The sequence below is a fragment of the Leucopleurus acutus genome (genome assembly GCF_964270905.1).
Source record: "Leucopleurus acutus genome assembly, chromosome: 11".
In the NCBI taxonomy this organism is placed as follows: domain Eukaryota; kingdom Metazoa; phylum Chordata; class Mammalia; order Artiodactyla; family Delphinidae; genus Leucopleurus; species Leucopleurus acutus.
Window position 1 is genome coordinate 40,624,341 of NC_139152.1, and position 23,521 is coordinate 40,647,861.

General features: G+C 38.3%; 1 protein-coding gene and 1 pseudogene across 5 annotated transcripts in view; one reads left to right on the forward strand and one right to left on the reverse strand.

Moving 5' to 3' along the window:
• Positions 1 to 23,521, forward strand: part of SPATS2 (spermatogenesis associated serine rich 2) — a 151,121-nt gene that overhangs the window by 53,743 nt on the left and 73,857 nt on the right. For all 4 annotated transcript variants that reach the window (XM_082850567.1, XM_082850565.1, XM_082850566.1 and 1 more), the window contains one exon: positions 21,694 to 21,965. In XM_082850567.1, the coding sequence (XP_082706693.1) occupies positions 21,941 to 21,965 (25 nt within the window). In that variant the 5' untranslated portion in view covers positions 21,694 to 21,940. The remainder of the gene's footprint in view (positions 1 to 21,693; positions 21,966 to 23,521) is intronic.
• LOC309968917 (protein ripply3-like) lies at positions 12,424 to 19,975 on the reverse strand (annotated as a pseudogene). Its single transcript has 3 exons — positions 19,972 to 19,975; positions 13,011 to 13,282; positions 12,424 to 12,889 (listed from the first exon to the last, which is right to left on the reverse strand). The product of its transcript is annotated as a protein ripply3-like (transcript).

Here is a 23,521-nt window from a genome sequence, read left to right on the forward strand (position 1 = left end):
TTACTTAACTAATTTCAACTGGATGAAAGCTTATCTTTTAGAATATTTAATGCATGATAGGCTACGTGCATTATCCATTCATATTAAGAATTATAGGGCTTCCCTGGTGGCGCAGTGGTTGGGAGTCTGCCTGCCGATGCAGGGGACACGGGTTCGTGCCCCAGTCCGGGAGGGTCCCACGTGCCGCGGAGCGACTGGGCCCATGGGCCATGGCCGCTGAGCCTGCGCGTCCGGAGCCTGTGCTCCACAACGGGAGAGGCCACAACAGTGAGAGGCCCGCGTACCGCAAAAAAAAAAAAAAATTATAGTAGCATGGATTTATGAATGGCATGACAGCAAAGTATTTCCAATTTAAATTGCTTTGTTCATTTTTGGGCAAAATAATTACTTGCTAGAGTAATATTTTTCTGGCATGTTACAAGCCGTGAAAGTGGTTTGGAAGATCTCAATGAATGCTGAGTGTAAAGATTTTTGGTGCAACTTGATTTTACTCTTTCTTTCCTCAGAGTGTCTGGGGCTTAGTTTGATCCTGAGTGAGGATAAAAGCTGCTTCCATAGAGACTACTGGTTTCAGAGCTGTTTTAAATTTGGGACTTGGAAGCCAGAAGATCTGAGCTTCCCGCTGCATTAATGAATTTAAAATATGTTGTTGATTTAATGTTTGGTTTGTGTATTGATTTCTGGCTTTGGCTTCTTTAAGCTGTTTATGTATATTTGAATCAAGTTAGTTAAAAAATATTTAATTTTTCATGTGACATACGCCAATCGAAGACAACCATTATTTTGAAAACAACAAATAAATGTATTTAATATTTTTATGATTGTACAGTTGTTGACTGGCAAAAAAATCTTTTGGAGCAGAAAAAGCATTAGTCAAATGTAGATTTTTAGCTTAATATGAAGATGTACCATCTTTTTTTTTTAAATTGAATGTAAATTTTATTTATGTATTTTTTTTAATTAAATTTTTATTTTATATTAGAGTATAGTTGATTTACAATGTTGTGTTAGTTTCAGGTGTACAGCAAAGTGATTCAGTTATACATATACATATATCCATTCTTTTTCATATTCTTTTCCCATATAGGTTATTACAGACTATTGAGTAACCATCTATTTTTTTAAGTGACTATAAGTAACAAAAGTAGTTCAAACAAAAGATTCTAAGCATTTCTGAAATGATGGAACTGTTCTTGAGACAGTGCTTTGTTTACACTATGCATTAGGGGAAAAAAGCAGCTGCAAATATAATTTTCAAAGAATTCTTTTGTGAATTATGGGCTCTTTCAAGAATGATCAACAATGACTGTGCTTTTTAGAGTCTTAAATTTCAGAACTGGGAAGAGACAGGGCCTAAGTTTTGTCTGGCCTTCCTTAAATATGTGTATGAGTGGAAAAGGATGATTCCTTCCCTTGAGCTTTTGCATTAAAGTTTTCATCTTCCATGGTATATACTACATGTTGTATAAAATTCATTGTTAAAAAGTTAGAATAATGATTTTCATATAAATGTAAAATGAACACATGTAAAAGATGTTATTTAACTCATTAATTAATGGGAGAACCTGTAAGGTGTTAAATGTAGTTGAAAGGAGAATTCAAAGTACTGCACGTGTATAGCATCAGGTATGCTGAAATGAATTTACAAATCTATGCAAAACTGTCTTTTTCCATAGGGACATGGGGAAAATCATTCCTCTCTCACTGGACAGAATTTGTTTGTAAGTGTATGGACAAGAATCCTTTGAATTGCTATCATTTAACTATAACTTACAATTATAAAACAGCTCAAATGTCATGAAGAATGCAGACCTTGTAGAATCAGGTAACTAGGGAAGGTGCACATTACACAGTGCCTAGTTTTCCACTGAAGATGCCAAGTGATCTTCTTGGTTCATTTCAAAGCCTCTCACAGTCTTTCATAAAAGAACAAAATAAATGGGTCTACATTCTGGTTTTTGACAACAATCCTATGTCTGTTAGTCTTAGGGACTTAACTCTCATTCCTTGTAAATAAAGTCAGTTTTCAAAATGAAAGAAAATGAAGTTATTCTTAGATGGATATTTTCTGGTATTTTGATCAACATTAGAACACTTACTCAGGTTAGTGTTGAATTTTGGACCATTGGCAGATACTTAAACTGTAGCTCCAAATGGTTAGGTAGCAAGTTCAATGAGACTACCAAGTGCATAATATTTTGTAGATATTCAGTTACTAAAGAACAATAGTAATAATTTGAAGGAAAGTGGAAGTCTCCTGCCCAATTTTAATTCTTAAAAGTGTATATTATTACACCTTTAGCAACTTCCCAATGTTAAATACTTTTTACCTGGGCAGTTGAACCCAGGGGGAGAGGGCACAAAGTTGGCATTATCTACTCCAAATTCATGCTGTCTGCTTCTAACTGGACCTTTGCTGCTTCATGACCTTTTTATTCCTCTCATATGTATTCTCTTGCACTTTCCTGATTTTGAAGCAGCAGTGTGGTATCGTAGAAAGAGATAGAATTTGTAGTCTTATAGACCTGGGTTTGAATCACCACCCTACCACTTACCAGCTGTTAGATCTTGGGGAATTCTCACAGTCTCAAGTTCTTGAATTAAATGAGTCACAAATACTAAACAGGATTACATGAAATTTGTATATAAATGATGTAATAGCACATGGTAGGCAGTAAGTATTAGTTTTCTTCTCTGTTCTTCTCAGGCCTTCAAGCTTCCCTGCTTTCTCTCCTCTTGTTTCTATTACTGAAATAATTGGAGTCATTTGGTATGAACTTCCTCATCTTCCCCTCTTCTGTACTATCACTGAGGGCTCTCTAATGCTTTCGATCAATGCTTTTAAAGAATTCTGGTAAGAAACTATTATGCCGGAATTCAGTCTAACTGGATGCTAATGTATAACAAGAATTGTTTTTTTTCAGAAACCCATCAGATTCCAGGAAGAAATTTTACTTACTGTGTTTTAGAGAAAGTTTAACTCTCAAGGCAAATTTATTAGCAAAATATCTTTTCTGTTTTCTTCTATCAAGAGCACTCAGACCATTGTTTTTCCAGTTCAGTGATCCTCAGACCTTGGTCCTTGAGCCCCAGGTAGTCCTTTCAGCAACTGTCTTAGAACTTCTGAGACCTTTATTGTATTAACCAGACTATGCTGAGATAGGGTAACTATGCTGCCATTTTGTTAACAATAATAGCTAATATGGCACCAGAGGCGTATTCTTTTATTTTATTTATTATTTAATTTATTTTTGGCTGTGTTGGGTCTTAGTTGTGGCATGAGGGATCTTTTGTTGCGGCGCGTGGGCTTCTCTCTAGTTGTGGCGTGTGGGTTTTCTCTCTCTAGTTGCGGTGCATGGACTCCAGAGCACGTGGGCTCTGTAGTTTGCGGCACATGGCATGTGGGATCTTAGTTCCTGGACCAGGGATCGAACCCCCGTCCCCTGCATTGGTAGGTGGATTCTTTACCACTGGACCACCAGGGAAGTCCTGGCATATTCTTTTAAATATAGCATCTCAGCTTTGGTGAATTTGATTTCTCTTTTGCCGTTTTAATAAGTAGACTTGTTTACAGTTAATTTTTTTTTTTTGGCCACGCATCTGGTGGCATCTTAGTTCCCCAACTAGGGATGGAACCCATACCCCCTGCAGTGAAAGTGTGGAGTCCTAACCACTGGACCTCCAGGGAATTCCCTACAGTTAAAGTTTTAGCTTTATCTATCTAGTAGATAGTATTAGTTTGCCAAAAGTAATTAGAGCAAGCTTTCTTGGATTATAGTAGAAGTCTTATTCAGTACCATCCAATCTTATAGTTTACTATTAACTGAAAAAATTGGTTAAAGCAAGATATAAAAATGACACATACATATCATAAGCATTTTATTTTTGCTTAAAACAAATAAATGTACATTTGTTCACCAACCCTTTTTTTTTTTTTTTTTTTTTTTTTTTTTTTTTTTTGCGGTACGCGGGCCTCTCACCGCTGTGGCCTCTCCCGCTGTGGAGCAACAGGCTCCGGACGCGCAGGCTCAGCGGCCATGGCTCATGGGCCCAGCCGCTCCGCGGCATGTGGGATCTTCCTGGACTGGGGCACGAATCCGTGCCCCCTGCATCGGCAGGCGAACTCTCAACCACTGCGCCACCAGGGAAGCCCTTCACCAACCTTTTGATATATTATGAGTCTGCTGATGAGAGTTCTTCATCTATTTGGCATTAATTGCAGCCCATGATGCATTGCTTACAACTTCCAATTACAGTTTTTCTAAGTGGAGTGAGAACTCTTAAAGACTTGAAGCAATGAGTATAGACTCCTTCTAGATTTCTGATTTTTCCCCAAGGTTATTTATGTGCCTCACCCACACTTAAGTTTTTTGTTTAATATTTGGTTGCACAGGGTCTTAGTTGCGGCACGTGGGCTCCTTAGTTGTGGCATGTGAACTCTTAGTTGCAGCATGCATGTGGGATCTAGTTCCCGGACCAGGGATCGAACCCAGGCCCCCTGCCTTGTGAGCGTGGAGTCTTATGCACTGCGCCACCAGGGAAGTCCCGAGGACGGTGTTTCAAATGATTTATATTCAGTCTTCCAGAGCCTTCAACTTAGTTCTCAAAGAAATAGCGACTTTTCTTACATTCGTAGTTCATTAATGTATTTAGTATTTCATTACAATCATGTAATTGTAATTATGGACACAACTGGAATTAAGTAGGTTTGAGAACAAATACATCAGACTCAGTATAGTATAGGGGGAGCAGAATGCCCCAATGTCAGTGTTACCTGTTAGCTGCCAGTGTTCAGCCAGGGATATTGGTCAGTGCCTGGCAGAGGGAATGAAGAGTATCAGTTAAACTGTGCCGTTAAGAGGCAAAAGGATGTCTTTAGTTTATTTTCTTTTTGGTTAAAGTTTTATGTAATATACATAAAGTAAAATGCAAAATGCTTAAGGGTACAACTAGATGAATTTTTTCACAGTGAACAGACCTGTATAATAAATACTCAGATCATGATAATAGAATAGTACCAGGATCCTAGAAGCCTTCCTGTACCCTGACCCAGTTTCTTTCCCACTACTATTGTGACCTCTATCACTATCGATTAGTTTGGCTTATGTATGAACTTCATATAAATGGAATCATACAACATACACTCTTTTGCATCTGACATTTTTCTCTTAGCATTGGTTTTTTTTTTAAATATCCTTATTGGAGTATAATTGCTTTACAATGGTGTGTTAGTTTCTGCTTTATAACAAAGTGAATCAGCTATACATATACATATATCCCCATATCTCCTCCCTCTTGCGTCTCCCTCCCACCCTCCCAATCCTACCCCTCTAGGTGGTCACAAAGCATGGAGCTGATCTCCCTATGCTATGCGGCTGCTTCCTACTAGCTATCTATTTTACATATGGTAGTGTATATATGTCTGTTAGCATTGGTTTTGAAATTGATCCATGTTATGTCAGTAGCTCGTTCTTTTTCTGTGTTGCGGTATATAGAATTCTGTTCTGTAAATACACCACAATTTATTTATCCATTCTGTCATTGATAGATGTCTACATTTGTTTCTAGTTTTGGACTCTTAAAAATAGTGCTGCTATAAACATTCTCGTACATGTCTCTGGTGCACATATACATGCATTTTGTTGAGCATATACTTAGGAGTAGGACATCTGGTTGTAGGATATGCTTATGTTCAGCCTTAGTAGATTTTACTAAATAGATTTTTACACTCCCACTAGCAGTGTGTGAGAATCAGTTATTCCACATCCCTCGATGGCCCTTTAAAAAAAGACTTTACCATGTATTTTTATCATTTTGTTTATGTTGTGTATTTGGTTTTTAAAAATATCATATAGAATGTTCATGAACCCACCATTTAACCTGAGAAGTTTAATATTGAATATTGACAGTCTTACATGTTCTCCTCTCGCCTTTCAAGGTAAATACTCTAATTTTTTTTTTTTTACTCTTTCCATTGCCTTTTCAAAAAATAGTTTTATCAGGTGTATGTGTGTGTCTAAATAATATATTGTTTAGTGTTAGTTGTATTTAGTTTTTTTTTAAAGAATATGTGTATGCAATCTGGGAATTGATTTTCTTTTCTTTCTTTTTTAATGCTTTACATTATGTTGCTAAGATTTATCTATATTGTTGTGTACAGTTGTAACAGTTGACTCATTTTTCTCTGCCATATAATACTTCATTTAGTGGATTCATCACAGTTTATTCATTTCCTGTTGATGACATTTGGGTTGTTTCCATTTCTTACTGTTATGAATTCTACATGTTTTCTGGTGTGCCATGAGCAAGAATTTCTCTTGGTACTTAGGAATGTAATCTCTCGGTCATAGGATTGATAAATGTTCTAGTTTACAAAATAATGCCTATATTCCAAAGAAGTTATACCAATTTATACTCTATCATCAATAGATCAGAGATGAGAGCCTTTTCATTATGAGAGAATTTAAAATTATAACCTCAGTTACTTTTAGAGATAGTTACTATTTACATTTTCTATTTTTTGCCTGTGTTTGGTAACGTGTTTTTTAAGAAATTTGTTACCTACGTTTTCAAATGTATTGACATAAGGTTGTCTCTATTTTTGTCTTGTATTTAATGTCTGTAAGATCTATACTTTAAAAAAAAAATTCCTGATATTGATAATATTGATATTTGTGCTTTCGTGCTTTTTTTTCTTTTTCCCTTCTTCTTTTAGGAGTTTCTTGCTGGGTCAAGCAGTCAATTTTTTCTTTCATAATTTTTTTTCTTATTGCATTAAAATTTAAAAAAATCATGGTAAAATACACGTAACATAAAATTGACCATTTAAACCATTTTAAAGTGTACAGTTCAGTGATGTTAAGTACATTCACATTGTTGTACAACTGTCACTACCGTTCATCTCCAGAACTTTTTCATCTCCCCAAATTGAAACTCTGTACCATTAAACAATAATTCCTCATTCTCCTACCCCACAGCACCTGGCAACTTCGTCTCTATGAATCTGACTACTCTAAGTACCTCATATAGGTAGAATCATATAGTATTTGTCTTTTTTGTGACGGGCTTATTTCACTAAGCATAATGTCCTCAAGGTTTATCCATATTTTAGTATGGGTCAAGTATTGGCACATAGTAATTTATCTTAAATACTTATTAATTGATCAGTTAATAATTTTTTCAAGTTAGAAGGTATATTAGAAATCACTTTTTCTATTTGCGTGAAATTTCCCTTTATGGATTAGAATCAGTGAATATAGCTCTTAATTGCCTTATTTTGTTTTTGCCTAATAGCTGCCTCCATTCCCTTGTGCTGTTTGTGCATCTGTGCTTTGGGGAGATGGGAGGAATGGAGTTTATATGTGTGTGGAGGGGGTGAGGATTAAATGATCAGTATTGTTTAAAACCATTATTGAAGAATTTATACAGCTGAGGATAATTTGGCTTGATTGGGCTTGGGTTACAGCCACCCGCATGAGGAGGAGGGTACAGACAACTCACCAGGCAGCTAACAGTGAAATAGGAAAAGACAAACTTGTATGTATTCCTGCTCTGCTCCTTTTGAGCCCCCTCTACTCCCACACTTACAGCTGCCACTGATGACTAATGTTAAGCAACTTGGAGGGTCCTGTGTCTTTTAATAGTAGTAAGAGGAGTTGTGCTATCACATGGTTTCTGATTTTCCACCTAGAATGTATTTTAAATTTCCAGAAATTCTATTTTATTCCAATTTCCAATTCTGTGTTGTTCCAATTCAAGGTTTATATTTTAAAAAAAGGAATTTATTGGTTTTTCTAAATGAAAATTCCATTTTCCAAAATAAAATTTGTGGTGATCAGACCTTATAATTATGGGAGTTTGGGGGTTAGAATGACACATGGATTGGAAAGTTAGTGCCAATGAATAAAGACTTTGTTGAGAAAACAGACTTATGGAAATGTCTCACATTCACCTTTTTGACCTAAGGAAATCATCTCCTTTGTTCCTAATTATTTTTTAGAATATATCATTGCATTACTTTGGGTCTCTCTCCTTTTTCTTTTTCTTCTTCTCTTTCATATTCCTTTATAAAGCTAATGAGAATAATTATTGGCAAAAATGATATTGTGGAATAAGAACTCTTGGTTACTTTCTCATAACCCAAAACTTTAAAAGTCAGGAAAAATATTTTTATTTGGAACTCCCCATTTTCTTGGTTTTGGTTGTTATTCTGCAGGTCTAGAAGTTAGTGTTTGTAGGTTCTTACTGACACATTTCTTGAACCTGTTGATTGGATTTCTAAGTTGAAACAAATGTTATTTAGGTTAAACTGAGGGTTTTCAGCTTTGGTTTAATTTACTAGGAAGGGATCTTTTTTAAAAAAAGTATTACAATTTTTTTGAATAGATAAGATGCTTGTATGCTTCCAATGCCAAAATAGAAAAAGGCCAATTGAAAAGTCTTTCTTACCCGAGTTTCCTATTTTTTCAGTTTCCATTCCTCAACGGATCATCACTGTTGCTAGTTTCTTGTTTATCCTTCCAGATATACAATATTTATGTATATATGATAGTATAAATATATTCTCCCCATCATATTTATTTAACAATATATCATATCAATACGTAAGAGAACGTTCTCTTTCCTCAAAAACATTTGCATAGTATCTCATTGTATGACTAAACCATAATTCATTAAACTAGCGTTCCATTGATGGACAATTAAGTTGTTTCCAATCTTTTGCTCTAATAAATATTGTTTCATTTGATAACCTTGAACATACCTTTCCACACATTTGCAGATATGCTTGTAGGGTAAATTCCTAGAAATTCTTTTGCTGGGTCAAATAGTATATGTATTAAAATTTTTTGGGGGGGTATAAATTTATTTATTTATTTTTGGCTGTGTTGGGTCTTCGTTGCTACGCCTGGGCTTTCTCTAGTTGTGGCGAGTGGGGTCTACGCTTCGTTGTGGCGCGCGGGCTTCTCATTGTGGTGGCTTCTCTTGTTGTGGTGCATGGGCTTCAGTAGTTGTGGCTACGAGGGCTCAGTAGTTGTGGCTCGTGGGCTCTAGAGTGCAGGCTCAGCAGTTGTGGCACACAGGCTTAGTTGTTCCATGGCATGTGGGATCTTCCCGGACCAGGGATCAAACCCGTGTCCCCTGCATTGGCAGGCGGATTCTCAACCACTGCGCCACCAGGGAAGTGCCTGTATTTAAAATTTTGATAACTGCTGTCTAGTTGTTTTTCATAGGTATTGTATAAATTGACATTCTCACTTAGACGTGAGGTAGCCTGTTTTCTCCATAGTCTTACTACCAGTGTGTATAATCATTTTGGACATTTGTCAGGGTAAAAAACAGTGTTTTAGTAGTTTCAAAGTGCATAAAATAGGCTAAGTACTTTTTAATCTAAGTATAAACGTGTAGTCCTCCCTCAGTATCTGCTGAGGATTGGTTCCAAGACCCCCCACAGATACCAAAAGCTGCAGATGCTCAAGTCCCTTTATATAAAATGGCATAGTATTTGCATATAACCTAAACATTTCCTCCTGTATGTTTTAAATCATCTCTAGATTACTTATAATACCCAATACAATGTAAATGTTATGTAAATAGTTGCTGGCGTGTGGCAAAACCAAATTTTTCTTTTTGGATTTTTTTTCCCTTGAATATTTTTGATTTCGGTTGGTTGAATCCGAGAATGCAGAAACTGCAGATATGGAGGACTGGACTGTACATGGTATAAGAAGTCAAATAGTGGGCTTCCCTCGTGGCGCAGTGGTTAAGAATCCGCCTGTCAATGCAGGGGACACAGGTTGGAGCGCTGGTCCGGGAAGATCCCACATGCCACGGAGCAACTAAGCCTGTGTGCCACAACTACTGAGCCTGCGCTCTAGAGCTTGTGAGTCACAACTACTGAGCCCAAGTGCTGCAACTACTGAAGCCTGCACGCCTAGAGCCCGTACTCCACAACAAGAGAAGCCACCGCAATGAGAAGCCCATGCACCACAACGAAGAGTAGCCCCCGCTCACTGCAACTAGAGAAAGCCTGCGCGCAGCAACGAAGACCCAACACAGCCAAAAATAAAAATATATAGAGGCTTCCCTGGTGGTGCAGTGGTTGAGGGTCCGCCTGCCAATGCAGGGGACGCGGGTTCGTGCCCCAGTCCGGGAAGATCCCACATGCCGCGGAGCAGCTGGGCCCGTGAGCCATGGCCGCTGAGCCTGCGCGTCCGGAGCCTGTGTTCCGCAACGGGAGAGGCCACAACGGTGAGAGGCCTGCGTACCGCAAAAATAAATAAATAAATAAATAAAATAAATTTATTTTTTTAAAAAAAGAAGTCAAATAATATCACAAAGCTTATAATAATTTAAAAAAAAAGTCTTGCTTTCTCTGTCCTCTCCCCCACGATTCCCTATTCTGGCTGTCCATGGGTAATTACGACCATTTATTCTGGTATTAAACTCCATATTTCTTCATAGCATGGCTGTACTGACTTTTTAATCTTTTTGGGGCAATCCTATTATGGAAGATGAGCATTTAGTTTTCTTATGTTTCCTTCCTTCCTCATCTGTCCTTCCTTTTTCCCTGGTTCTATTCATAGGTACATTTTGTAACAATCTGTATGTTCAATTTAAAATAACTACAAGTACCTTTGTGTATAGCCCAATTTACCTTTTATTTGCTAGTGTTGTCAGGTCCTTATAATGCATGCCAGTGTGAAAAGTTATATACCCCAAGACTTGAAAATTATACCCGCTGTATCTTTAGAGTACTTTGGATCATTCTGATTTCCTAATTGTACATCATCTAAATTTGACGGAGTTGCCATTCTAAAGTTCTAACAATACCTGAAATTATGACCTACTGCTAGTAACCCATAGTCTTGGTAAAGTTCCCATTAGTTTTTGTTAAGTAACTTGTATAGTCTATGATTCTTAACACCTTTTAGTTTTAGGAGACACATCTTTCATTGCAGTTAATATCAGCCAGTGTTTATTGACTGGTTGTCAATAAGTGTCAGGCATTCTTTTAAGTGCTACATCTGTATGAACTCATTTAAACCATATAACAGTCCTGTGAGGAAGATGCTAGCATTATTTGCATCTTACAGATAAAGAAATGGAGACACAGAGAAGGTAAGTAGCTTGCTTGTAGTCATTTAGCTAGGAGACGGTGGAGCTGGGATGGGAACCCAGGCAGTCTGGCTTTTAAGCCCTCACTTATCCACTCGCTATACTGCATCTATACTAAGGCTATATATTCAACCTCAGTGGAGCATGTGCTTTGGCTTGGATTTCCATGAGTAGTGATGGATTTATGCTAATCCATCCACATTTAACATTTTTCATCTCTTTTTCTTTTTTTTCCAAATCAGTATATTCCTGAAAATTAAGAAGAAAATTAAAATATGTAATATAAAATTTACCATCTTAGACATTTTTAAATGTACAGGTCAGTAGTGTTAAGTATATTTACATAGTTGTTGAACAGATCTCTAGAAGTTTTTTGTCTTGTAAAATGCAAAATTTCTGCAGGCATCTCTTCATTTTATTGCACTTTGCTTTATTTTACTTTGCAGATATTGCATTTTTTACAAATTGAAGCTTCGTGGCAACCCTGCATTAAGCAAATCTCTCAGTGCCATTTTTCTAGCAGCATTGCTCACTTTGTTGTCTCTGTGTCACATTGTGCGAATTCTCCCAATATTTCAAACATTTTCATTTTTACTGTATTTGGTTTTTTTTTGTCTCTCAAAATATTTCAAGTAGAAATTGGGAAGACAACCAAATGTAAAATAGTTAAGTAAAAAACCTTGACGAATACACTCATTTGGTCATCAAAATATAAAAAGCTGAAAATAGTATTACATTAGGTACCTTGATTGAAAACAGTGTTATTCTATTCAAGTAATAAGCCCAAAGCGGTCCCCAACTAAGAGTTAAAGCTTGTCTCTCTATTCATACACACAGCCCTTAGACAAGAATCATATATGTTTTTATCCAGAATGGTCCCTCCACCCAAATCCTTGTCTTTTTATTTTTGTTACTTTTATGGAAATTATTCAGTGTGTTTTTCATAAATAAATTTTTTTTTCAGAATGCCAGTAAGCCACCACATCAACCTTGGACAATATCTGGATCATTTTTACAAAAGTGGAAATAGCCAAATAAAGGGTCTCAGGTTAAGTGAGAGGCATGGGTGAGTTATTGATCGATATGGACTAATCTGTCCTTTGATCAGCACAGTGACATTGCTGAACGTGCTTTGAAAGTTGGCCCCACCTGATAACACCCCATGTGGACACAAACCTCTTGGTCCTAGAATCCTTTCTCAAAGGTATAAATGAGGCACAAAGAATCACTAGTAGAAGGATGAGTAAAAGCTGAGTCTTGCCAGAGTGGGGTGCTGGCAAGAGAAAGTCAGGTCCTTGTATACCCAGTTGAAAGGCAAAGTGTCCTGGCGAGGCTGTCCCCAAGGGCTGTCCCGCAGGGCACATGTGAGGTGGGTCTGGTGTAGGAGAGACAGACTTATTGGGATGAAGGGCACCCAGCATCGTCCGGAGAGTCAGGGTTGGGGAGCAGACCCTTACCACCAAGGCCACCGCGGACTCCGGGTTGCTGTCCTGGGTTTGTCAGCCGGTCTCTGCCCTTTCCTCCTGGGCTGTCTTCCGCCTCCTGGCACTGAAGGTCAGAGGGCTGGGTTTTTCTTCGTGCTCCTCATCTGAATCTGACTTGTCACTGTAGAGGTGAATGGTGGCTTGCATAGGGAAACTAGCCAGCACCTTCACCCTGGAACTCTGCAGATACTCTTGATGCTTAGAAAGAGGTAAATAAAGTCTTACAGGATGCTGAGACCCAAAGGCTCCCCCTTCGATCCAAAGGTTTGTTGGTCACCTCCAGGCTCAAGCTTAACAGTATTTGATAAGCTCCTCTTCCTCTTACTGTTGTCATGATGTCCCAAGCACTGTGAGGGAGCCCAAGATGGAAAGATGAGTCGGACACAGTCCTCCAGTTCATGCATTTTAAATCTCGCTTCCAGTTCTGCTGGGCTTAGCATCCTGGGGGTTCAGGATCCAAGGTCTCCATGGTGTTTGGCTCTTGGCCCTCGAGGTGGCGGTGATCCCCGGGGACCGTCCCCCGGGGCAGTGACAGACGCGTCCCCGCGCCTCTCGGGCTCCGGCTGCCACCTCAGGTCTGATGGAGCCCTCCGAGCCCGCGCCCCTCCAGCGGCGCACACGACCGGCCGCGCCTTTAACCAGTCTGGCGAGGGCGCTCACCCTACTGTATTTGTTATGGTGGTCTGTGATCAGTGATTTTTGATGTTATGACTGTAATTGTTTTGGAGCGCCACAAACCACGCCCATATGGGAGGCAGATTTAATGGATAAATGTTGTGTGTGTTCTGACTGCTCCACCAACTGGCCATTCCCCTGTCTCTCTCCCTCTCCTCAGGCCTCCCTATTCCCTGAGACACAACAGTACTGAAATTATAGGCATATTTTGTTTTATTGTGTTCTACTTTATTACACTTTGCAGATAATTGCATTTTTTTTTTTTTTTTTTACAAATTGAAGGTTTGTGGCAATCTTGCATTATCAGATGATGGTTAACATTCTTTTAGCAATAAAGTATTTTTAAATTAAGGTATGTACATTTTTTTAGACATAATGCTATTGCACACTTAATAGACTACAGTATAGTGTAAACATAACTTTTATAGGCACTGGGAAACCAAAAAAATTTCTGTGACTTGCTTTATTGCGATGTTCACTTTACTGCAGTGGTCTGGAACTGAACCTGGAGTATCTCCAAGGTATGCCTGTACCTGTGAAATCACAATATCCCATTTCCCTCTCCCTACAGCCCCTGGCATCCACCATTCTACTTTCTGTTTCTATGAATTTCGCTACTTTAGATACCTCATATAAGTGGAATCTTACAATATTTTTCTTTTTTATGACTGAAACTTCATTTAGCATAATGTCCTCAGGGTTCATTTACATCGTGGCATGTATCAAGATTTCCTTCTTTTTAAAGGCCAAATAATATTCCATTGTTTGTATATGCCACATGTTGTTTATCCAGTCATCCATCAATGGACATTTGGGTTGTTTCCACCTCTTGTCTATTACATTGATAAATAGTGCTACGGTGAACATGGATGTGCCAGTATTTCTTTGACACCCTGCTTTCATTTCTTTTGGATATATACCCAGAGGTGGGATTGCTGCATCTTATGGTAGTTCTATTTTTAAATTTTGAGGAAGCTTCATATTATTTTCTATAGTGGCTGCACCATTTTATATTCCCACCAATAGTGCACAAGAGTTCCAATTTCTCCACATCCTCAGCAACACTTATTTTCTGTTTTTTTTTTTTGTGTGTGTGTGTGTGTATGTGTGTTTGTGTTGTTGTTGGTTTTGGTAGCAGCCATCCTAATGGATATGAGATGATATCTCATTGTGGTTTTGATTTGTGTTTCTCTAATGATGAGTGATGTTAAGCATCTTTTCATGTGTTTTTTGGCCATTTGCATATCTCCTTTGGAGAATGTCTGTTCAAGTTCTTTGCCCATTTTTAAGTTGGTCATTTATTTTTCTGTTGTTAAGTTGTAGGGGTTCTTTATATCTACTGGATATTAACCTCTTATCAGTTAAATGACTTACAAATATTTTCTCCCATTCCATAGATTGCTTTTTCACTCTTGATTATTTCTGTTGATGTACAGAAGTTTTTAATTTTCACATGGTCCTGTTTGTCTATTTTTGCTTCTTTAACTGTGCTTTTGGTGTCATATTCAAGAAATCATTGCCAAATTCAATGTCATGAAGCTTTTCCTCTGTGTTTTCTTCTAGGACTTTTAGATCTTACGTTTAGGTCTTTAATCCATTTTGAGTTGGCTTTTGTATATGGTGTAAGTGATGGGTCCAGCTTCATCCTTTTGCATGTAGATATCCAGTTTTCCAAACATCATTTGTTGGAGAGACTATTCTTTCCCCATTGAGTGGTCTTGGTGCCTTTGTTAAAAATTATTTGACCATACATGTGACAGTTTATTTCTGGGCTCTGTATTCTATTCCATTCATCTAAATTCAGTCTTTATGCCAATACCATACTGTTTTGTTTTGTTTTTTGTTTTTGGCCGTGTTGGATCTTCATTTGCTGCATGTGGGCTTTCTCTAGTTGCGGCGAGTGGGGGCTACTCTTTGTTGCGGCGCCCAGGCTTCTCATTGTGGTGGCTTCTCTTGTTGTGGAACACGGGCTCTAGGCGCGCGGGCTTCAGTAGTTGTGGCCCGCAAACTTAGTTGCTCTGAGGCATGTGGGATCTTCCCGGACCGGGGGTCGAATCCGTGTCCCCTGCATTGTCAGGCGGATTCTTAACCACTGCGCCACCAGGTTAAGTCCCCAAAGTCTACTTTAGATTAGTACTAGTTTAATTCTATAAGATAGCTTGTCTTTCCCCCTCCTTTGTGCAGTTATTGTCATATATATCGTCTATATTTGTTATAAACCCAACAGTACAGTGTTGTTATTACTGCTTTATACAATCTTGTCTTTTAAATAATTTAAGAGAATAATTTTTTTATTCTTTTTGTATTGGAGTATAGTTGCTTTACAGTATTGTGTTAGTTTATACTGTACAGCGAAGTGAATCAGCTATACGTGTGTGTATATATATATATGCCCTCTCTTTTGGATTTCCTTCTCATTTAGGTCACCGCAGAGCATCGAGTAGAGTTCCCTGTGCTATACAGTACGTTCTCATTACTTATCTATTTCATACATACTATCAATAGTCAGCCTCAATTTCCCAATTCATCCAACCCCCCACCCCCACTTGCCCCTTGGTATCCATATGTTTGTTCTCTACGTCTGGGTCTCTATTTCTGCTTTGTAGTTAAGATCATCTATACCAGTTTTTTTCAGTTTCCACATATATGTGTTAATATAAGATATTTGTTTTTCTCTTTCTGACTTCACTCTGTATGAGAGAATAAAATTTTTAAAACGCATTCTTTTATACTTACCCATATATTTACTTTTTCCAGTGCTCTTCATTTCTCTGTGTAGATTTAAGCTACCAGCTGGTGTCAGTGGATTCTCTGAGTTATTGGGGATGTCTTTATTTCACCTTCATTTCTGAAAGACAGTTTAGCTATCTGGATACAGAATTCTTGCTTGACAATATTTCCTTTCAGCATTTTGAATATGTCATCTCGCTGCCTTTCTAGCCTCCCTTGTTTCTGATGAGAAGTTAGCTACTAGTTATATCTTTGCTTCCCTGTAAATGATGGGTTGTTTTTTTCTTACTACTCCCAAGATTTTCAGTTTGGGGCTTTCATCAGTTTTACTACATGTCTAGGTACGGACTTCTGTGTTTTTGTAGTTGTGGTTCATTGAGCTTCTTAATGTGTAGATTAATTTTAAAAATCAGTTTGTATTGTTTTTGGTCACTTTCTATCCTTTCTCTTCACTTCTTCTGGAACTCCTAATTTGTGTATGTTGGTACACTTGTTCCACAGGTTTTTAAGGCTCTGTTTGTTTTTCTTTATTCTTTTCTCTCTCTTCAGATTAGATAATTTCTATTGCTCTTTCTTCAGGTTTATTTTTTATTCTGCTGTAGTATTCAACTCTAGAGTTCCATTTGGCTCTTTTTTATGATTTCTGTCTTTTTGTTGAGATTTTCTATCTGTTTAAGGCATTGTTCATATAATTTTCTTTAGTCTTTTAAAGCACTTTGATGTCTGTGTTTGCTAAGTCTGGCATTGAGCCTACACAGGGATGTTTGCAATCACATGGGGTCGTTTTCCCCTTCTCAGTTTGGGTCACAGTTTTCTTGCGTCTTTACATCCCATAAATTTTTGTTGAAACTGTGGACATTTTACATAATATGTTGTAGCAGTTTTGGATTCTGATTTTTTTCCCTTTTGAGGGTTGTTGTTGCTTTGTTATTATTGTTGTTTTTTAAGTAACTTGCCTGGACTCAATCTGTAGAATCTTTCTCCTTGGTGTGTGACTGCTGATATCTGCTCAGTTTTGTTTCTGTTTTTTTAATTTCTGTTTTAATTTTTAAGTTTGGCTTCCTGGAGTGACACCTGTATCTGCATTGCTTAGTGGTCAGTTAATGATTGGTCAAAGATTGTGCTAAACACCTTGAGCCAGTAAGGCTTCCTCTCTCTGCTGATCATTGTGTGTGTTGGGGAAGCTCCTTCAAAGTTCAGACAGTTTAAAAGTCTGCCCTAACTTTTACTTTCTACTGGGCCCTTTTGTGTCTTTTCTGCCTGTTTATGCAGGCTCCTGGTGGACCCTTTCCAATCTCTCCAGTGCAGATGTGTAGAGCATTTATCAAGGTCCCTTAAGTTTCATTTCCAGATTTCCTTTTTTAATTTCTGTCTAGTCTGCTGGTCCATTGCTTGCACTGACAGCAACCTCAGGCTCGCTGAGCCCTTGGTCTTGCTTTTTCATTTGCCACCAGGAATGCAAACTCTTACTGACAATGCGGATAGGCGTGGGGTTTTTCTGTGCTTTGCTTTAAATCAAGTCAGCCCTCTCTGTCAGTGAAGCTTTCGCCACCTCGGTAGAACTACCTTTCCCACTGACCTCTGGGGATGGGAGTAGCTTTAGGCAATAATGCCACAGACTCTCTCTTTTCTTACCCCAAGTTCAGTAGTTTCTCATGAATAACCACAGAGAAGGTAACATTTGAGAAAAGACCTGAAGGAGGTGAGGAAGTATCCATGTAGATATCTAGGGGAAGAACATTCCTGGCAGAGGCAACACCTTAAGGGCCTTAAGGTGAGAACATATCTAAGTTATAAAAGGGACAGTAAGGAGGCCAGTGTGGCTGGTGTGGAGTACCTGAGAGGAAGAGTAGTAGGACGTGAGGTCAGAGAGATAAAGCGAGGATGGGGACAGGGTGTTAGAGCAGGTAAGACCTTTTAGGCCACTCTAAGGGCTCTGGCTTTTACCTTGAATGAAATGGGGAGCTGCTAGAGGGCTTTGAACAGTGGAGTTGGGACACAGTGTCTTATAATTTTAAAAGCAGCTATGTGAAATAGAAGCCAGAGAGTGGCAGAATAGAAGGCTCAGGATGCCAGTTAGGAGACTATTACAGTCTTGATCATAGCAATGCAGGTAAAAAATGATTGTGGCTTAGATAAGGGTGGTAACAAGTGGAGATGGTAAGAAGCGGTCCAGTTCTGGTGTATGCATAAGGTAGAACAGATAGGATTTCTTCTGATGGATTGGCAGTGGGGAGTGAATGATACTGGTCCCTTATTTTAAGGGGCTTTTCCTGTATATTATCTGTGAATGTTTTTTCTGTTCCCTTTATTGAGTCCTATGTTTTTTGAGTTTATTATATTTATTCTACTTATCCATAGATTGGATCATTTTTATGTTCTAATATTATCTTCTAATTGCTTTAATATCTGTTTGTTTGTTTGTTTTCAATTCTGAAAGCCTTTCTCCACTCCGTTCATTCTGTTTTCTCTGTATCTCTTCTGTTTCTTGCTGTTTCTGACATCTTATTGAACCTTTAATTGTGGTGTTTTGTTTTTCAGGTTTTCTTCAGCTTTGCAGACATCTTTCTTTTCATTCTATTTATTCTTATTCATTCTTTAATTTATTTCTTAGCTCTTATTTTATTGTATCTAAATTCTTTTTTTAAATTTGTTTTATTTATTTTTTTTGGCTGTGTTGGGTCTTCATTGCTGTGCATGGGCTTTCTCTAGTTGCGGTGAGTGGGGACTACTCTTCTTGTGGTGTGAGGGCTTCTCATTGCAGTGGCTTCTCTTGTTGTGGAGCACGGGCTGTAGGCGTGCGGGCTTCAGCAGTTGTGGCGTGAGGGCTCAGTAGTTGTGGCTCATGGGCTCTAGAGTGCAGGCTCAGTAGTTGTGACATATGAACTTAGTTGCTCCGTGGCATGTGGGATCTTCCCGGACCAGGGCTCAAACACGTGTCCCCAGCATTGCCAGGCAGATTCTTAACCACTGCACCACCAAGGAAGCCCTGTATCTAAATTCTTTTTCTTTTTTTTTTTTTTTTGCGGTACACAGGCCTCTCACTGCTGTGGCCTCTCCCGTTGCGGAGCACAGGCTCAGTGGCCATGGCTCACGGGCCTAGCCGCTCCGCGGCGTGTGGGATCTTCCCAGACTGGGGCACGAACCCGCATCCCCTGCATCGGCAGGCGGACTCTCAACCACTGCACCACCAGGGAAGCCCAAAGCCCTCTACATTCTTATTTGAAGTATTCAAATAAGTATTCAAGGGAGAATCTGCTTTTGGTTTTGCGGGATTAGATTGTTTTCCAGGTTGGGTTCTTCATCTGCTGCGTAGTAATTTCTTCTCTCTCATTGTCTTTCTCTTTTGTTATTGGATATTTGATAGTTGCTGTGTCACTTTTATTGATCTTCTTTATATTTTATGTGGAACAGTTCCGTTTATACCTTTTATTTGAGAGAGATCGTTGAAATATCCTTGATATGTTTCCCACCTAATTTGAGACCTGTCCCCACCCAATCTTGCTTATCAACTATGGTTAGTGGTTGATTGTTGCTTTCATCCTCTTTTCAAGCTAAGGGCATGAAGGTAGAGAAGAGCTTGCCATTGAAGAGTTCAATCATTTTTGGTAATTTGAATTCTGTTCTTTTTTCTAAAGTCTCATAAAATGTTTTCTATCAGGCCTACTTTATCCAGTGGTAAATTCCATGTATTAACATAAGCTTTGGCAGATTCTCCCAGTGTGGCTTAATGCCCTGGAAGATGGCAAGCCCCAGAGGTTCAGCCTCCTTTTCCTGAGGTCCCATAGTGGTTTATAGAGTTTTGTTTTCTTTTTCCACACTTTGCAGCTTGTGGGATCTCAGTTCCCCGATCAGTGATTGAACCCGGGCCCATGGCAGTGAAAGCGCAGAGTCCTAACCACTGGACCACCAGGGAATTCCTTAAGAGGCTCTTACTCTTGATGGATTTTTTTTTTTTTAAACTTACCCATGACTATCCCTTTCATTCTCCTCCTTCCACATTGGAAAGTATTTCATATAAGATCACTCTCATTTCCTTCTTGGGTTGCATTTTTTAAAATGTTTATCCTATCAGGTGTCCAGGTATAAGAGTTCTATGATCCTCCTCATGCTTTCTTTACCCAGAAATCTTGGACATGTATTTTTATTTATTTATTTATTTATTTATTTATTATTTGGCTGCATTGGGTCTTCGTTGCTGCACACAGGCTTTCTCTAGTTGCAGCAAGCGGGGGCTACTCTTAGTTGTGGTGCGTGGGCTTCTCACTGTGGTGGCTTCTCTTGTTGCGGAGCACGGGTTCTAGGCACATGGGCTTCAGTAGTTGGGGCACACGGGCTCAGTAGTTGTGGTTCGTGGCCTCTAGAGCGCAGGCTCCGTAATTGTGGCACGTGGACTTAGTTGCTCTGCGGCATGTGGGATCTTCCCAGACCAGGGCTCGAACCCGTGTCCCCTTCATTGGCAGGCGGATTCTTAACCACTGCGCCACCAGGGAAGTCCCTGGACATGTATTTTTTAAATGTTCAGTAATATGGAAAAAAAAGCATTTGTATCTTTGCAACTTATAAAAGCTTTCTGTAGTATTGACTAATCCAAATTTTGATGTTTGAGTTTTCCTTATCAAATTAAATTCCCCTTATCCTCTCCCCTTCCCACTCACCGCCTCCCCACCCCAAGTGTCTTGCAACTATATGTGAATTGGGAAACTTGAGGAGCGGTTAGATAAAGGAAATTCTAGAAGAAGAGAAAAGACCCTTGATTTGGACAGGAAGAGCAGGTGGTAAGAGAGATCTTAGGGAATGATAAGAAGTAATTATTTTAGTCTGTGAGGCAGAGATGGGGATAAGATTTTTTTTATATCTTTATTGGAGTATAATTGCTTTACAATGTTGTGTTAGTTTCTGCTGTACAACGAAGTGAATCAGCTATAAGTATACATATATCCCCATGTCCCCTCCCTCTTGCGTCTCCCTCCCACCCTCCCTATCCCACCCCTCTAGGTGGTCACAGAGCATCGAGCTGATCTCCCTGTGCTATGCAGCAGCTTCCCACTAGCTGTCTATTTTACATTTGGTAGTGTATATATGTCAGTGCTACTCTCGCACTTTGTCCCAGCTTCCCCTTCCCCCCTCCACGTCCTCAAGTCCATTCTCTACATCTGTGTCTTTATTCCTGCCCTGCCACTAGGTTCATCAGTACCATTTTTTTAGACTCAATATATGTGTATTAGCATACGGTATTTGTTTTTCTCTTTCTGACTTACTTCACTCTGTATGACAGACTCTAGGTCCATCCACCTGTTACGTTTCTTTTTATGGACACTTAGGTTGGGGATAAGATTTTGAGTTAGATACAAGCTAAGAAGAATAAGAAAACATGCTTTCTGAACTAAGAAGATGGTTTGATTCTAAGATTAATGTTTCTTAAAGAGCAAAATATTGCTTGTTTTTAAGGTTTACAGTGATTTCTTATTTTTTGAGAAACTTTTTTTTAAAATTGAAGTATAGTTGATGTAAAATGTTGTGTTAATTAAAATATTGCTTTTTATAACTATATTCTTTCTAGAGTACTTTCTTTTAATAACTAGTTTCATTTAGAAAAAGTATAAAATAAAGCCTGTGGATATCTCTTAGAAATTTTGTACAACTGTTACTCTAATAGTGAATATGTGTGTGTGTGTTTTCCCCCCAGAATCTCCCTGGAAAAAGAGACATGAATGTCTGCAATGATATTTCCTGACAAGAAGTTGATACGAGAGAAGAAAAGGAGATCGACAGCTAGTGAACAGAATTTTGAATAACCAGGATTTTTATATTTATCACCTCCAACTACAGCCTTCTGTTGCCTGTTTTTAAATCAGAGATCACTACAATCAGAACCAAGACAAGGCAAAAGGATACTTTTCTTCTGGATTTTTTGAGATTAAAAAAAACCTGAAATGTCTAGGAAACAAAACCAGAAGGGTAAGATTCCATGTGGGCATAAATTGTTAAAAGCATAGTTGTGGAGTAATGATCACCATTTCTATCTGTACATAGTTTTGAGTGTTTTGAGTGATGTCATGCTTTTCCTCACCTAGTGCAATACTACTGATAGTTATAACTTATCTTTCTGTCATGACTGCACAATTAATTTTAGAAGAGTATGGAACATTCACAGCTTTATCTGTTGTGCCTTTAACTACCTAAGGATTTGTGGATATTAGATTATAGCTTTTTGTGTTACTAGTTTGTGAATTAATTCATATAACAATTGCTTTTCTACTCTTATAAACTTATTAATATACTTTTAGGAAAGCCAAATGCATCTTGAAAGTGCACTTTTTGGAGAGTGAACATATGTTAGAAGAGGTAGGAGATAACTTACTACAGGATATTCTATATCCTGTGAGTTGATGTTTCTTCGGAGGCAGGAAATGAAGCAAGAGTAAATGCTTCTAGTCATCGATTCCTTCTTTAGCTTTCTTTCTGGGATTATGACTCTAGCTTTTTGTATAAAGTAAAATATAAGTTGCAAAGAGTCAAGAAATATCAAGAGTACTTATAAGGAGGAAGGGACAACAAAGACGATGAAGTCACTTTTTCAGCTTTCCAAGAATAGCTGTGAAAATGTAAAGGGACAAATAGCACTAGAACTGTCACACATAACTGGAATATGTTTGTTAAAAGAATGACCATAGCTATCCTGGATTTTTTTCCCCTCAATTTAATTTTCAATGTAAAGTTAATGTTCTTTAATTCAAAACAAAGCTGTAGACCCAGATCTCACGTGTTAAATATGAAGGAAATGCTTAAAAAAATTTTTTTTAATGGAGTATAATTTATTTACAATGTTGTGTTAGTGTCAAGTGTACAGCAAAGTGATTCAGGTATATACAGACACACACACACACATGCATACCTACTATTCTTTTCCATTAGGTCATTATAAGATATTGAGTATAGTTCCCTGTGCTATAATTAGGTCCTGTTGTTTACCTGTTTTATAGGTATAGTAGCGTGTATCTGTTAATCCCAAACTCCTAATTTATCTCTCCCCACCACTATCCCCTTTGGGAACCATAAGTTAGTTTTCTACGTATGTGAGTCTATTTCTGTTTTGTAAATAAGTTCATTGTATCATTTTTTTAGATTCTACATATAAGTGATATCATACGCTATTTGTCTTTCTCTGACTTACTTCACTTAGTATGATAATCTCTAGGTCCATCCATGTTGCTGCAAATGACATTATTTCATTCTTTTTTTATGGCTGAGTAGTATTCCATTGTGTGTGTGTGTGTGTGTGTGTGTGTGTGTGTGTGTGTATCACATCTTTTTTATCCATTCATCTGTTGATGGACATTTAGGTTGAAGGAAATGCTTTTAAACTTAATTTTGACTGGCCAAATCAAAAATCTCATTATATGAAAACAATATACCACAGCTGCTTGTGGTTTTGAAAGCTGTAGTTTCATTGTATAGAAAACCTGTATAAAGAAAATCTGAGATCTAAGGAATGGTTAGATTACTAAAGAAGC